Source organism: Barbus barbus (genome assembly GCF_936440315.1).
Source record: "Barbus barbus genome assembly, chromosome: 7".
Taxonomy (NCBI): Eukaryota; Metazoa; Chordata; class Actinopteri; order Cypriniformes; family Cyprinidae; genus Barbus; species Barbus barbus.
The window spans coordinates 18135874-18152804 of NC_136735.1; the positions used below are offsets into that span (position 1 = coordinate 18135874).

Genomic DNA, 16931 nt, shown 5'->3' on the forward strand with positions numbered 1-16931 from the left:
GGCATTAGGGAAATACTTGAGGACCACCTGCAGAACAGCTGATCAATTTCAATCTTAATCTTGACAATAAATAAATAAATAATTTAAGCATATAGCCATGTTATTCAAAAAAAAAAAAAAAAAAAAAAAACCTGAAAGGACAGAGGTGTCAAGAACAGCAGAGCTGTTTGTCTATTCATAGAATGTTAATGAGAAATATTGTTCACATCACTTGTCAAGAGAAATTGAATAACAGGCATCCCTGCTTGTTTATTTGTTCTCAGCTGTCATAGGTTGATATAGGAGCCAGTGACTAAAGAACATGACTTTGTTTTGTGTAGGATTTTTTTGGTATGCAGGTCCTATGTCTCCTTGAATGTATAGTCAGAGGTTATACTTCTTAAGAGGGAAATTATTAGGAGGGAAGGCAAAGAAAGCAAGCATGAGCTTGAGTGAGATTTCTGCTCCCTACTGCTATCTAATTGATTTGGCTTTGCTTGACATTATCATGAACTTTTCAAAGAACAGAGGCCATCAGTTTATCTTGTAACAACCATAAAAAGGACTAATTTTCAAATATAGATAATCTACAATTAACAAGACATGCACAGGGCACTGACACTGAAAAAAAGTGCTGTAGCCTTAAGGTTGGTAAATAAGTTAAGTTGGTAGCACAATTCTAAGCACAAAATGGAGTGGGGCCTATTTTAATGGGCTTATCAAATATAATAAGGCAAGTCAAATGTATTTTTCATTTAAAATGGATTAAAATGTTTACCTATGCTAAAAAGTGCTATTACTGAGAAATGAAACAGCTTCATATTGATATCACATACTGGGTGCATATCAGTTTATCCATTTAAGTTCAACAACAATTCAACAAATCTGAAGACAAGGTTTTAGAAAATACTGTGATATTTTATTAAAAATGCAGCAGAAAATTTTTATACAGGTGTCCAGCCAGAAATATCATCTATCACTTAAGGCAAAAACTGCAAACAATATAAGACAAACTATTATTTAGAACCCTACATTTGACCCTTGTTGTACTGACAGGTAACAATCCAAGGGCTATCATGAATCATGAACTGATTTAATATACAAATGTAACTTTATAAACTCATTTGTTCATGTATTTTTTAATTCTTTCTTGCGCTTTCAACGTCTTTGTTATAGGATGCAGAACTGAAAAATATCAGGGTTATTTTTTTTTCTTTGTTTGTATTTATTTATAGTAATCATAATTATTTGTATTTACACTCATTCACTTACGTTTTAACCCAAAATATCACAAGCCTGGCACAATACTTTACATATTGCTAGCATGTTACGAATAGAAATATCTAACATATACTTCTTTACAAACATATCCAACTAATATTGATACCCAAATCCACTGCCTGTGTTATTTATTTATAGATATTTTTAATTATACAATGCTGGTCACAACTGAAGCTAAGGCAGTGATTATACAGATAAAAAAAAAAAAAAAAAAGTAGTAAAAAATAGAGAGATTTACGCAGGTAAATCAAATTGGACGTGGGTAGAAGTTGCCCTGATTTACATCCATCCCACCTTCCTCCATCAAACCAACAAATGAGAAAAACATTACAACTACACTCTGAACAGCTTGAATAGGCAACTTCACCCAGCACTGTAATGTAATTAGAAGCAATGTTTCATTTTTTAACATCTGTATGGGGTCACGGTATGGGGTAATCAAATGTAAAGCAGCAATCAAACATGCAATATTCGTCAAACATTGGGACAAAGGAACACTCAGATGACTGGAATTGATATTTTGAGGCTTTGGAATAAGAATATTGTCTTCTCCTTTATTTTTCATGTGTAAAGGCTGTTTAGCACAGACATAATTTCAAAAAGAAAAAGAAAAGATAATGTTTGATATATATATATACACGCACCTTAACGAAAGCGTAAGCTCATAATAGTCATATTTTGAACTAAACAACAGTAAAAGCTTTTGTAATTATTTTAATATTTGTATTCGACTCACAAGTATTTACATTTTGTTACCTTTACAAATTTTTGTTATAATTACATTTCAGGCTGGGATTTTTCAGTTCAGTCCACAGATTCGGTATGTGACAACACTCTCAGAAAATAATATTAATGTGTTCGTCTGAAATATAGTTCTCGTATAATAACATTGCTCTCATTGTTGCTCTTGGTATATGACATATGGTATGGCACATACAAAGCTTCATCAGATCCGTCAACCTCTGTGTCGTTTATGTAGTATATGTTGTCTACGCAAGCAAAATAGTCCTTCAGAAAGAGTTCTCGTCTTTTGGTGTAAAGTCCCCTGCCCTAAACAAGCTCGACTCCAAATAAAATATTACTTTAGTAACATTCATTTTTCGCAAGTAGGTCATATTTGACTTTGATATATTCTGCAAGAAGGGTTCATAGGAAAATAACATCTCATCCACCAAGATAAGTCTCAGAGTGGAACAAAGTCAGCATAGTTTGCCATGGCAAACAAAGGTCCTTAACCCCCAATGCCTTAGCAGACCATATCCTATAGTTCTGATCTTTCAGTGCACAGCACAAAACTATACCCTGGTGGTTGAGTGCCCATGGGGCAGGTTGGTACTGTTCTGATTACCTCCGAATGTGTTAAAATTGTGCAGGGGCTGCATTCCGGCCAGAGAGTTAGGAATCATTGTTATGGTACTTGGCGTCATGAGAGGGACGTCATCGGGCGAACGTCGTAGAGTAAGTGTGTAATCGGCTGGGCAGGTAAGACGAAGTGTATCGTGAGCTGGCAGAGAATCGCACTCATGATGGTGCTCGTGTTCCATCTGCTGCTGTTTCATCTGGAACGACATCAGCTCCTCGCTCTGCAAATGAGCTATGTCATTAGCGTTAGCCACTGCGTTAGCTGGTGCAGAGTTCCGCTGCGGGCTGGGCCCACGTCGGTTGGATTCGTGTCGACGCTTATCCTTCTTGTAGTAGAGTGCTGCGAAGGCCAGAATGTTAAGGAACAGGAGAGAAGCACCCACTGCGATTGTCACGCTGAGCTCAGTGGAGTAATCTCGCTTTGTTTCGATAACCACTGCAGAGTCATCGCCCAGATCGTTGCCTTTACGCTGGTCTGTAGTTTGTTTGGTGTTGGCGGGAGGAACACCAGGATGGCGTGTGGTAGACGGCCATGTTTTTCCTAGTCTCTTAGTGTACGGGAACGGCGTAGTATCCTGAGGAGGTATCTTAGTCGTGGACGAGACGTATTGAAAGAGTTCATTGATGTTATGAAGATGAGGAACCAGCTCTAACCAGAAGGCAACCTTAGTCGCGCGGTAGTGATCTCTCACCCTTGGCTTCAGCCCAATGTGTAAGTAGAGCTGGTCTTTGGGGTTGTATTTAGACCAAGCAACTTCCTCGAAGCGGTTAGGCTTTGTGTGGATGAATTTGGTGTCCTGTGGAACTGGCTGATTGGGATCCCTAATAGGAGAATTAAAAAAAAAAAGAAAAAAAATATCAGTATTTGCTTAACAATTCAGAAGCAAATAGCTTTATAAATGCAATGCAATGCGTGATTTAAAATTGCAGTATTAAAGAGACAGAGAGAGTCTACACAGATGCTCATGAACCCACATACATCAATAGCTTTAACCTCTGTGCACTGTATGTGTTTATGAACACACATATGCTATATAAATAGCTTAACCTTAGGTTGTTGATCCTAAGGATATTATAACATAGAGATGCCTACTACATATGATCGTTTACAAAGATTCATGACCATGATGAGTGTTCTGGGATATGATGCCTCTTCATCAGTCTTTCATAGCACACAAAAATCTGCGCAGTACAATTTCATAACTGACACGCTTGAACTAAAAAATACAGAACTGCTCTGTATTTGAACAGTCATTATAGCTTTCCCAGCCACAAAAAAAAAAAAAAAAAACCTACCTGGTGATAAAGGTTTTAACCGGAAAGCCAATTTACCACTCCTACACATTATTCAGTCTGGGAGCAGGAGACAACCTACCCGGGCATAAAAGGTTTCTAAATATGGAGATGAGGTGGTAAAAACCGGGCCGGCAATTCTCTCTGAGTGCATTAGCTTTGTCAATGTTTGTTTCTGAAGCAATAGCTTCACTTCTCCGCAGATTTTGCTCAAATTTGTTTGTTTAAAAATTGGCCTCAGTAGTCATTTTTTATCAACTAGCTTTTTATATAGTATTGCAGAGCACAAATATTTTGACAATAATTTGGCATGACAGCAAGGAAAAATAGGTAGGATTTGCAGTGGTTTAAAGATATTGAGAAACATGCTTTGGAATTGACAATTTGACCTTTTTATAGTTATTTGCTTCATTATGTATTTGGGGACAATATAAATAAATGACTAGATACAAAATTAACAAGAAATGTAGGTAAGACTTTATTTTAAGGACCACTTCTCACCATCAACTTGTTAGCATGCATATCAGTGTTTATTAGAACTGATAAAGCACATATTGATGTCTTATTCTGCATGACAATGTTTTAGATCCTACCAGTTAATAAACAAATACTACCAACTATTAATAATGTTAACACTTTTGTATAGAGACCAATTCTCACTATTAATTAGTTGCTTATTATCATGCCTTTTATTTACATATTGGCTGTTTATTAGTGCTTATAAAGCACATATTCTGCATGACCATATTCTACATCCCTAATCATATCTAATACCTAAACTGAACAACTACCTTACTAACTATTAATAAGCAGCAAATTAGGAGTGAAGCAATAGTCGTAGTTAATGGTTTGTTAATAGCAATAATTGGACCTTATAATAAAATTTGACCTTAATAAGCAGCAAGCAGGAGTTTATTGAGGCAAAGGTTGTAGTTAATAGTAAATAGTGAGAATTGGTCCCTATAAATTAAAGTGTGACCAAAATGTGTAGCATAAGCAAGTGTTACAATGGTATTTTGAAACTGAAGGAACCCTAAAATCATCCAAAAAAAGACAAGCAGCCATTAAGCATATTTGAAAGCATTTTTGAGGCCATTTATGTCCTCATGGATGTAGATGTACCCACCCTGGACATGGTGCCCCTGAACACATGCCCAGAGTCCATATGGTTAATCCGACCCTGACAGACCGGGCAGTGAGGTTGAATGCATGTCTGACAGAGCAGATCTAGAGAACAGTGCCACTCTGCGTGAATATGGTGACTCTACCGGGGTCCATCACTAGAGCATAATGTTTAAATGTACTGTACTTAATCAAAACTGGACTGGAATTCAATGTGTTGTAAAGCCACTGAATCTTTATTCATTTACCTTATCACTTTAAATATTAATAAAATGGTTTAGTGTCACGGATGAATTGCTGCTATAGATTGAAATATGTTGTTATACACAGTCTCTAATGAGTAAATATCAATGTCAATCAGGCTAAATGTGAATTTGGTTTACTGAGCCACACAATTGCATATGTAGAGACATAGATAGCAGTAGTGTTGTTTTTGGCGGCCTGTTTTAATTTTAGTTTTAGTCTAGTCTTTGTGTGAAGCTGTTATTTTAGTTTTTATTAGTTTTAGTCACGTTCATACTCTTTTTAGTCTAGTCAAGTTTCAGTCAACTAAAAGTCTGAGCATTTTAGTCTTATTTTAGTCAGAATTAACCATGACTATTTTCTTCTAGAATATATAATTTAATATATATTAATTTTCTGCTGTTATTAAATATGATAATAATCTAAAATGAGGCCAAGTAGACCAGCAGAACATTGAACCTGTCATCCTTGAAAGTTTCACACAATGACATACCCCTCAAGAGCCATAATTACCTGAATGAATATAGCAGCTGAACAAAGCTTGGAAATAGTTTGAAAGATTGTTTGATTGAAATCATCATCTGTACATGTACATGCTATGCATGTGAGTATTTTGCATGAGCCATTTGAAACTAGTAATAATAATAAATGTACATTAGCTGTCTATTTTCAGAATGCTTAGTGGTAAGCATGATACTAAGCTGCTATAGATACAACTACATAGCTGCTATCTAGTGTTGCTTTCGTCAACGAAAATGATGACTAAATATCTTCGTCAATGAACCTTTATCACATGACGAAAAGGAGATGAAAAATGAAAATGAAAGAGTCCCATATAGAATCTGAATTCTAGGCATCACATGATATGGCCATATGCATTGTTGTGATATGGTGTGCTGTTTTATCATTCAATTTCAAGGTGTGTTGAAAAATGTGAAATCGAACAAGAGCCCTTTTCACAGTACTAAGAGCAAAAAAAAAATATTAAATAAGCACTACTAAAGTCAATGAATTGTTGCTTTCAAATGTGCATGGATGAATAATTAATAAGTGGATGAAATTAATAAGTTGGTTTGAGAATTTTCAGGGGCACATCAGTATGTAGAGGCCTAAAGGAACAGTTTACTGAAATCCTGTCATAATTTCCCTCACGTCATTACAAACCTGCATGATTCTCTTTTTTATTTATAGAACACAAAAAGTGATATTTATGTGATTTTTTTTATTTATTTTTTTAGAAAGTGAATAAGGGCTGTCGTATCGACTGCTTTTTGATGCTTTTTGGCCTTTTTTAAGCTTGAAAGTGCCAGTTGCTGTTCATTGTAATCGCATAGAGCAAATCAAGTAGCTAGTAGTTAGTCATAATTTTGTGTTCTGTGGAAGAAAGAAAATCATATAGAAATGGAATTATGTGAGGGTGAATAAACAATGACAAATGGTATTCATTTTTGGGTGAAATATTCCTTTAAGCTGTGGCAATGCTCTCATGTGATATTTGAGATGTGTTACTGATATCAAATGGAAGGCAGCTGATGGGAAATGTTAAATTGATTCATGTTTTGACTATATTATTTATTATGGCTTGCAAGGTAAATTATTGTGGAAAACATAATTTATTTTTTCTTTTCCACAAATGATTTTCTCAAAGGGCACCGTCCCACTGCAAGCATTTATGGCAGGGAATCAACAATCTAATCTAGCTACAAGCAAACATGAAAGAGAATCAATGGTATTTCAGTTGTTTGCTTTAACCTCTGGTTATGCCTCTATATATATATATATATATATATATATATATATATATATATATATATATATATATATATATATGTGTGTGTGTGTCTGTAAGCAATACCAATACTAATGACTATTTCAGAGAATTCAGACCTGAGAAATGCAAGCAATACTCTAAGCTATTTACCCACCGAGCGGATCTACGTACAGCTCCTTAATTTCTGTGTTTCAGATAAGAGCAGCACTTCACTAAAGTGGCACAGTGTACAGCATATGTCCCATTACATCCACTTTGCTTTTATCATTTATATGATCACACAGTTAGATGCATTCTAGGGAGCTGAAACTGTGCACACAAAAATTAACAGACAAAAATAACTTTTAAAGCATTTTAAAGACAACATGAAACGTAAATTGCTATGGAATTATGTGCACAGATTTTTTAATAAACACTGAAATATTTGTTTAAAAAATAATAAATAAATAAATAAATATCACTTAAATATTGCAATTTGCCTGAATCATTCAAATTGACGCAGAGTGGCTCTAACTCGCTAGTTCCTTTAGTTTGAATGGATACCAAGAGTGCTGATATTTAGTTTCACTGTTTGTATCAGTTGTCTGTTTTCCAGACCAGTTGGTGAGCTGTGAAAAATGGAAGCAGAGCAGAAAAGTGGTGTACTTGTTTTTTAATCACTCCTAATTGCTCAGAAAGGGGTTTCTACCACCAGTGACCATGGAGCAAAATGGGAAATCTTTTATTTCTACAAAGTATTTACTGTGATAAATCATTTTATTTTACACAACACAACATACAGGGCCGAGATGTCAGTCAGTACTGGCCGTTTCACATATCAGAAATGCCTGTTGTCCTTAATAAACTGATTTTTTTTGTTGTTATAATACCGAGTTTAATTGGTTTGGATGTTAAAATATGTTCTCAGAATGACATCTTTCAGCTTGAGGTTGGCAGTTCCTCTTCCAAACATCATTCCAACACTGACTCAGATTTCAGCAACACACCAGCATGAGAGCCAGCACTTTTCAATAGAAAAGGGTTTTTCAAAATTTATTAAATGATTTTAAGGGTATGCATGAATAAAAAAAAAATGTAATTATGCATATATAAATTATCTATATGTTGCATTTACAATTGTATTCATCCAAAAAAAAAGATGCATACAGTGTTTGCGTACAGGATTACAAGATTTGAATTTAAATAAATCTGGAAATATGAACTGATGTATGAGGTAAAAATAACAGAGTATTCCTGTAAAAATGAACTAAAATAAGTCAGCCCATTATGGTGAGTTATATTAAACTCAAAATGCTATGTTAAAATAACCCATGGTTTGTCCATAATTGACCGATGGGTTTCAAAACATCTCACATTGCGTTACTTTCATTCCAAGACTTTACAAATGTAACAGTTTGGAGCATAACCGTATGCATTTATGTAATTGTATGTATAATCTTCTTTCATTCAGGCTATTTAAAATGTTGGGACAGTTGGACATCCAGTCCACCAACAGTTCTGAACAGTTTAGTGCACTGCTGTGAAGCTTCACTGTTTGTATTACTCCATTTGTCTGTGTTTGCAACATTCCAGACAAGCTGCCAGTCTGTGCGTTGCTCAGTAACACCGAACAGTTTACAAACTGTACAGCCTCGTGTCTACAGCCGAATCACAGCCATGCTGATATTCAGTAATACAGTGGTCATATTATTTAATTATTGCCTGAAGTATACAGTCATCACAGGTTTATATTCAGATTGTTCACACTGTAGGCACTGGTACTTTCTTTTGAATTACAAAAGCCTTTTCCATGGTTAAATCCACCGTATCCTTAGACAGCATCAGGGAATGTTATGCTTCATTTCAGTCCGTGAGTATACTTCTGTAATGGCTCAAATCCATATTGATTTTCACTTTCATTAACGGATTTGACTCTCCCAGCCAGAATTTGGCAAACGGTGTGATTCCATGATGCGGAAATGCATTTACTTAAAGATCCACTTAATGGTGTGTGCAGAATATAACTGGGAATAGTCATTTCCTCACATTTTCTTGTGCTTCCTGGAACTAATATCTGTGTAGAGGCATTATCGTCATTTGTAATGTAATACACAATATTGACAATATTTCAGGGCTTGTAAAGCTAACTGGTGTGTTACACAGTAACAATAAACAACTAAATTGCGCAAGCATTCAAGCAGGAAGTGTCATATAAAGAGTCGTTTACATCACCTCATTCAATTCGTAGGATGACAAGGTAATATTACAAAAGCAGGTTACTAATCTTATTATTCCTCTAAAACACATAGTGGAAGTATTCTGCCTCCAGAGAGTGATAGACTTTCAATCTAAAACAAGCTGGTTTGTTTTTTCTTCTTTTTTCAGGTTCAGCCTGTTGGATATATTTTTTTTAATGTTAAGTATTTTTCCCGGTATTTCCCGATCTCCGGCGTTAGTGGTTAGTTTAATTTTCAGGGATCCCAATACATCCCTGCCCTCAAACATCCCCCAGCAGCAGCGTTACTACAACCCAGCCATTGACTTACATAAGCACAGGCTTTTTGCATCCTCTTTAGGAGAGAGCTGTTCTTAGTGCTGTTGAATTGGTTTATTTGGTGAAGTGAATGTTTGTATCAGTTTTATATAATCTATAAAGTCCTCACTGTGCTGTATTTTCATTTTTTATGCAACACAACATACAAGGACGTTCCTTGTGTGTTCTGTGATCTGTTTTAGTGTCTATAGGTGCATTCGACTTGAAGTGGTGCTGTGCAGAATGATCAGTGTATGACATCAAGGTACCGCGAGAGCGATAAGAGAGCAGATGGATCCTTATGCTTTCAAATAGCTCTTTCGGTACTTCGATGTCATACACTAATTATTCTGCGCAGCGCCACATCAAGTCGAACACACCTATTGTCTGCTTATTTTGTTTTCAGTTTGCCTTTATCATGTGACTTAGTTTTCCTGTGTTGCCTGATTATGTCATTCTGTTCACCTGTGTCTTGTTAATTATCTTATTAGTTCCCTTTGTTTGGTTCATGTTTATAAGTCCTTAGTTCTCCCTTAAGATGGCTGCACACTAGACGATTTTGAAATCTTAACCGATTTTAAAACCATGGGAGACTACAGACATTAAGACAATTCAACCGAATTTTAGCCTTATAATCCTCTGAATGCGCACACTACATAATTTGAGCAGACTGTGAGACCGCACACTTGAAGATTGTAGGACCGATTTCACAGTGACACGTGATCTCACGGACACTTGCGAGATCAAACGTGACTAGAGAAGAAAAACAAATAGAGGACAATTGACTTTGTCAGATGTTCTGTTTCACAGTGAAAAACAAAGTATACAAAATAATATGGGTTATGTTCTCTGCTTTCACGGCATGTTTGTGGCTGCCAGGTTTCAGCTATAGAAGCACGCAACATCCGGTGAGTGATGCTTGCTCACTCTCATTGGCTATTGCGGGTATCACGTCAGAGGCAGCCAGATCAAGAGTCATAAATATCAAACATGTTTTGAGTTCGGCGACGCTTTGTCTCGATCTGGAGCAGATAAATAATCGTAATGACACCACACAATAGAGGATTTTTGGACAAAAAATAATTTGCGACGAGCCGCGAATCGGGCCATACCCCCCGATCATTTGGGGGTGCAAATTGGCCTTAAAGGGACAGTTCACCCAAAAATGAAAATTGTGTCATTTACTCACCCTCAAGTAGTTCCAAACCTGTGTGAATGTCTTTGTTCTGCAGAACACAAAGGAAGATATTCTGAAGAATGCGGGAAACAGAGCAGTTCTGGGGCACCATTCACTTCCATAGTATGTTGCTTTCCTACTATGGAAGTCAATGGTGCCCCAAAACAGCCTGGTTACAAACTTTCTTCAAATTATCTTCCTTTGTGTTAGGCAGAACAAAGAAATTCATACAGGTTTGGAACTACTTGAGGGTGAGTAAACAATGACACAATTTTCATTTTTGGGTGAACTATCCTTTTAAAATCGGGCTCAAGTGTGTGGCCAGCCTTAGTCTTGGTCCGATCTCCGTTATGATTAGGTGTGCTATCACTGTCTCCTGGTTCCTGAGTTGTTTATTAAAGTGTTCCGTGTTTGAATCGCACTCTGATTCTCCAGTCCTTTTCCTTGTACACGCTGACAAGTTCTTCTTCTTTTTTTTTTTTTTTGGTAAACAAGTTTAAATGCATGTAATAGTAAATTAAATAAATGCTGATTGGAACTGTATTGATCTAAAACAGTGGTTATGTAGTGTTTTTTTTTTTGTTTTTAGAATTTTAGTGGATTTAAAGGGATCGTTTATCCAAAAATGAAAATTACCCCATGATTTATTCACCCTCAAGCCAGCCTAGGTGTATATGACTTTCTGCTTTCAGACAAATACAATCTGAGTTATATTAAACATATCCTGGGTCTTCCAAGCTTTTTAATGCCAGTGAATGGCTGCTGAGATTTTGAAGGCTAAACAAGTGCATCCATCCATCATAAAAATTGCTCTGGGGGGGTGAATAAAGGCCTTCTGAAGTGAAATGATGCGTTTGTGTAAGAAAAAATATCCATATTTAAAACGTTCTAAACCATAATCTCTAGTTTTTACTAACTATCATATGCACATTCATGAGAGTGTGGTGTTCCAGCGGATGATATAGGGCATAGGTGAAAGCAGTGATGAATGAAGAAGCATAGAGAAGAGAGCAAAACAAAACACTGGTCACAAATTAGAAGTATAAAACGAAGATTTGTAAAGAAAAATGCTTGAGGATTTCGATGTAAGCCAAGAGGAGACTTGTTTTCCTTTTGCTGTAAACCAAATTTGGTTCTAGCGAGACTAGCATAATCTCACTGAAAATTATGCTACGTCTACGTCCTACATCATCCGCTGGAACCCCACTCCCTTGTGAACGTGAATTCAAGCTAGGGAAGCTAGAGATTACGGTTAAGAAAGTTTTAAATATGGATATTTTTCTTACACAAACACATCGATTCACTTCAGGAGGCTTTTATTAACCCCCCAAAGCTGTGTGGAGCAATTTTTATGATGCATGGATGGCTGGGGCAGTCGTGACCTAATGGATAGAGAGTTGGACTTGTAACCTGAAGGTCGTGGGTTTGAGACTCAGGTCCGGCAGGGACTGTAGGTGGGGGGAGTGAATAACCAATACTCTCTCCACCCTCAATACTACGACTGAGGTGAGACCCTTGAGCAAGGCACCGAACCCCCAACTGCTCCCCGGGCGCAGCATTGGCTGCCCACTTCTCCGGGTGTATGTTCACTACTGTGTGTACACTTGGATGGGTTAAATGCAGAGCACAAATTCCGAGTATGGGTCACCATACTTGGCCACACACCACTTCCCTTTCCCTTCCTTCCCTTTCCCTTTTATAAAGCTTGGGAGAGCCAGGGCATGTTTTAATATAACTCAGATTGTATTTGTCTGAAAGAAGAAGGTCATATACACCTAGGATGGCTTGAGGATGAATAAATCAAGGGGTAATTTTCATTTTTGGGGTGAACTATCCCTTTAAGTTCATCTGGAAATAATAACCTCAAGATAATTAAATAACACTCTCTACTCCCTGCACACAGGAAATCGGCTGAAGTTTCCTTCACTTAAAAACATAGATTTGCGCTATACCATCACCTGCATCATCACACATACAAAACTTACTACAGAAGTGTGAAGGGTTATTTAACCATAATCATGAGATTTGCCTAGTTGTCACATCTTGCATACTTTAATGCCCCTTTAATGGAACATATATACACCATTCAAACCATTCATGGCAGAATATCCTGTGATGTCCACTTTGCAGGGCACTTATGGTCGAATGGAACAGACCTCTGAAGCGATAAGAGAAACATACAAAATGTGCAGGCGAGGGGTCACAAGGACCAGGATTGAGAACCACTGCTGTAGAACATCTCTCTCTCTCTCTCTCTCTCTCTCTGTATACAAAAGTCAATAGGGTTCAATGTTGTTTTGGACTTCATTGACTTTTCGCAGAAGAAGTAAAGTAATACTAGATTGGAACAACATGATAGTGAGTCCCAAAGATTTCCATCTATCCGTTTCAGGTTTTTATCTCGAGTCTGCTGTTGATGTATAATACAATGTGTACGTAAAATATACCTGACCCATAAAATCCACAAAGCCATTGTTGACACTTGACATCCAGAACACCAGTGTATGCTAATTTTCGTCAGTGATAGCATTAATGACCCATGTCTTGCTCTCTCCAGACTGAGCACCTAAGCTTGACAACCATGGCAACAAATGAAGGCTACAAATGAGACATTACATTCTGCATGTTTCCCTCCATGTTATTTATTCGGCCTTGTTTTTTTTTTTTTTTTTTTTTTGTGGAAACACTCAAGAGGCTGATATCACCACTGGAGTGTTTAACAGAGGCTGGAGTGACTCTTGCAAAGCGAGCATTCTCCAAGTGCTGCAGAAATTGCTTTCGTTTTTCCTCCTCTGTTTTAAAGTACTAGCGCTGAGAGAAACACTTAGCCAGCGGAGGGAGAGCAGCCTGACGTGAGGTACTGATGAGCCTGCCAATCTATCTCCTGACACACAGGTATCACCTGGAGTGGTGCCAAACAGCAGTGCCTGTTCTGCCTGTAAACGGCGAATGGAGCCCTAAAAGTATGAGGGGGCCCCAATCACTTATATTTCAAGTAGTTTAGGGATGAATTAGGCTTGCCCTGAGTGCAGTGATGCTGTATGGGGAAAAGGATGGAGATAATTCCATAATTCAAGAGGCTAGTTAAGAGCTGGTTCAATACCATTAAAAGAATAATCTTACTGACATTGTTGAATCTTCAAATTGTGAAATGTGAGGAGACAACAAAGGGCACTGAAGGTTCTTTAATCAAAAGCATGACTCATTTAGGACAAGTTTCCTAAATAGAATGTGATGTTCCACATTGTGTGGTCTGAGAGAGTTAAAAACAACCATTCTTTATAGAGTACGACTCTTAATAAATCTTAATGGACATCTGCTAAACATGCTAAAATGATCAGGTAAAGAAACGTTTAAGTGCTGCTTAATAGGTCAATATTGTCCAAGATCAAAAAAGGGAGAATAACAATGACAATTTACTCTTTGTATTCATGCATATGCAATCAATCATTAAATCAATCAATCAATCAATCAATCTATATATATATATATATATATATATATATATATATATATATATGTGTGTGTGTGTGTGTGTGTGTGTGCGTGTGTGTAGAGAGAGAGAGATAAATATATTAGATATATTTAAATAAATATATAAATTTATATGTTTATTTATTCTCATCACAGAAGAGATGTATTCAAATAATTCTAACTCTAAATGACATATTTAAGGATTTTTTGTTCTTGTTCTTGTTGAAGAAACTGATAAATAAAATGAAGTGAAGAAGTGTTCAAATAACTATTCACATGTATCTGATACTGAAGCCATTGTGCACGATTAATTAAGAGAGCAAATAAAATCCTTTAACTTACCCAGTTTTTGCGAAATTCGTCCAGTAAGTCATTACCACTGCAGAAAGCATCACATCGTTCTTGGAGAAATTACAGTTAAAGAGATCTGTGGGGCCAATCATGGGAATTCCGAACACATAAGGCACCTCGTCTCCATGTGCTGAATCCGACCAGCTAGGTTTCATTTCGCTCTGACAGTGGTGGTAGAAAGCATAAAAGTACGTAGGAGATCCATATTGAGCATGAAGGTCTGCCGTAGCTACTGCTGGCGCCACCCATTGGTGATCAGTAAAGAGCGCAACTAGAGTCTTTCGCCTGGTCTCCGGGTTCTCTTTGTCAGCCCAGTCGGTATACATAAACTTGATGGTTTCTCGAAGTGTGTCCTTGCCCTCTGGATAACCATAGAGGTGGTCCACAAAATCAGACACAGCAAAGTCAAAATCGTTTGCAGAGACACCATCCTCACTGTCCACGATGCCATCCACAAATTTAAAACCCTCACCCTGATTGACGCCAAGCATGATGTCATAGTTAAGAAACTCTCCCTGTTCCATCAGAATTTGGGGGTCATCGGGGATGACGTCGCCATCGATAACTGGACCAAAAGCAATGTGATACTTGGCCTGTGTGACATACTGTTCGATCAGCTCCTTGTAGTTTTTGTTCTGAAGACATTCCACCAGATCTATAGTATCTAGCATATTGCAGCCCACCTTCTCAGCTAGTATGCGGGTGTATTTGGCTGGCTGGTAGTTGACGGCCCAGCTTGACAAAGCAGTCCCACTCTGGATGATGGCTTTCTGAAATAAATCTGAAAATAATAACATTAATTAAGTAATATTAAAGGATTATTTTGCCCAAAATTTTTAATTGTTTAATGCTTGTCGTGTGTTGAGCAAGCACATTTAAGCTTCCACAAGTACCAATGAGTTTTTTAGTACTTATAAAGCACATATTCTGCATGACCATATTCTATATCCCGAATCTTACCCAATACCTAAACTTAACAGCTACCTTATTAACTATTAATAAGCAGCAAATTAAGAGTTTATGGAAGCAAAAGTTGTAGTTAACGGTTAGTTAATGGCAAGAATTCGACCTAAAAATTAAGTGTGACCAAAATATCTTTATTCAATATGAAGTTTTATGGGTTTGGAACAATATGACATTAAGTAAATTATGACATAATTTATTATTATTATTATTGTTTAGTGTCTGTCCATTTAACACAAATCAAAGTGAGAACTGAGGGAAAGTGATGAGCATAATAATAATGAAATTTAAGAAACAAAAATCAAGGTGCTTGTTTATTTCATATTATATATTACAATGTATCATCAAAGACTTCATTTGGACCTGACCAAAAGGGGCTTGAAAAAGAAAGCGCAGGAAGAATAAGAATGCTTTGTAATGAAGCCTAGGGTCTTTGTCACTGCATAATGCTATATGGGTAAGTAATATCAGACAATGCTTGACATAGACGCCAACTAATATGCATATGCATTGATGCTGCACCTTTGTCAGCTCAGCCAGCCGTGGCCATAACACGCTGACACAGATTGTGTCCTAGAAAATAGTAATACCTCTGGGCACAGATCTCACTAGGCTGAGCCGAGGCTTCTGATGCACTGACATGGAGTGAAAAATAGCCTTCACTCAAGTTTAAAATATCAAAAATGTGGAGACAAATGTCAAGAGCTTTCTAATGCATTTAGCAGACCATTCCCATAAAACAAAGACTGATTACTCATAATATGTTTTGAACTAAGTTAAAGGAAGCCCAAATCAAACCCAGATGCATGATGGCTTTGCCAGGCGCATTGAACACAATGCAAGTGGGATCTGAACAATGTTAAAAGAACAAGATCAGGAAATAACAGCATTTTCCTTCTAAAAAAGTAGAAGATCAGAAAATTATTTCACATCCTAAATAATGTATTTAATTAACCATACATTAATTAAAGATATTATTATTATTATTATAGTTGTTGTTGTTGTTGCAAAAAAAAAAAAACACTGTAGAGTGCCTGGCATGCATCTGAAGACAAGGGCTCAGGAGAACAGCAGGGGTAGCAAGTGAAATTAAATGCCCTTCTGCTTATTTTACAATTTACATTATGTAATTCATTCATAAATCGTGGCCGACCTTTCAGACAGAACACCGGGAGGGAACTGTACATCTTGTCCTGTTATTTTGATCAAATATGGCACTTCCTTATTTGGGGTTGTGTTAGTGTTAGAGTAACTGTAGCCAGAGGACATTTGATCCATTACTAGATTTCGTCTGCTATCTAGCCAGGCTGGACATTGAATGTAAAATCTATTTTTATAGTGGGACAATTGAGTTCCAGATGAATGCCTTGTAGGGTTGTTTTGCAATGAACATTACATGCAGC

The 16931-nt window shown here is 36.9% G+C and overlaps 1 protein-coding gene across 2 annotated transcripts in view; it reads right to left on the bottom strand.

Moving 5' to 3' along the window:
• Positions 1-880: 880 nt before the first annotated feature.
• The window catches only part of LOC306872211 (neuroligin-4, X-linked-like), a 119332-nt gene continuing 103281 nt past the window's right edge, over positions 881-16931 (bottom strand). Inside the window, exons 6-7 of one of the 2 annotated variants that reach the window (XM_079420697.1) lie at positions 14557-15346; positions 881-3444 (exon numbers count right to left, since the gene is read on the bottom strand). In XM_079420697.1, the coding sequence (XP_079276823.1) occupies positions 2556-3444; positions 14557-15346 (1679 nt within the window). In that variant the 3' untranslated portion in view covers positions 881-2555. The remainder of the gene's footprint in view (positions 3445-14556; positions 15347-16931) is intronic. The other variant, XM_079420698.1, reaches the window with a different exon arrangement.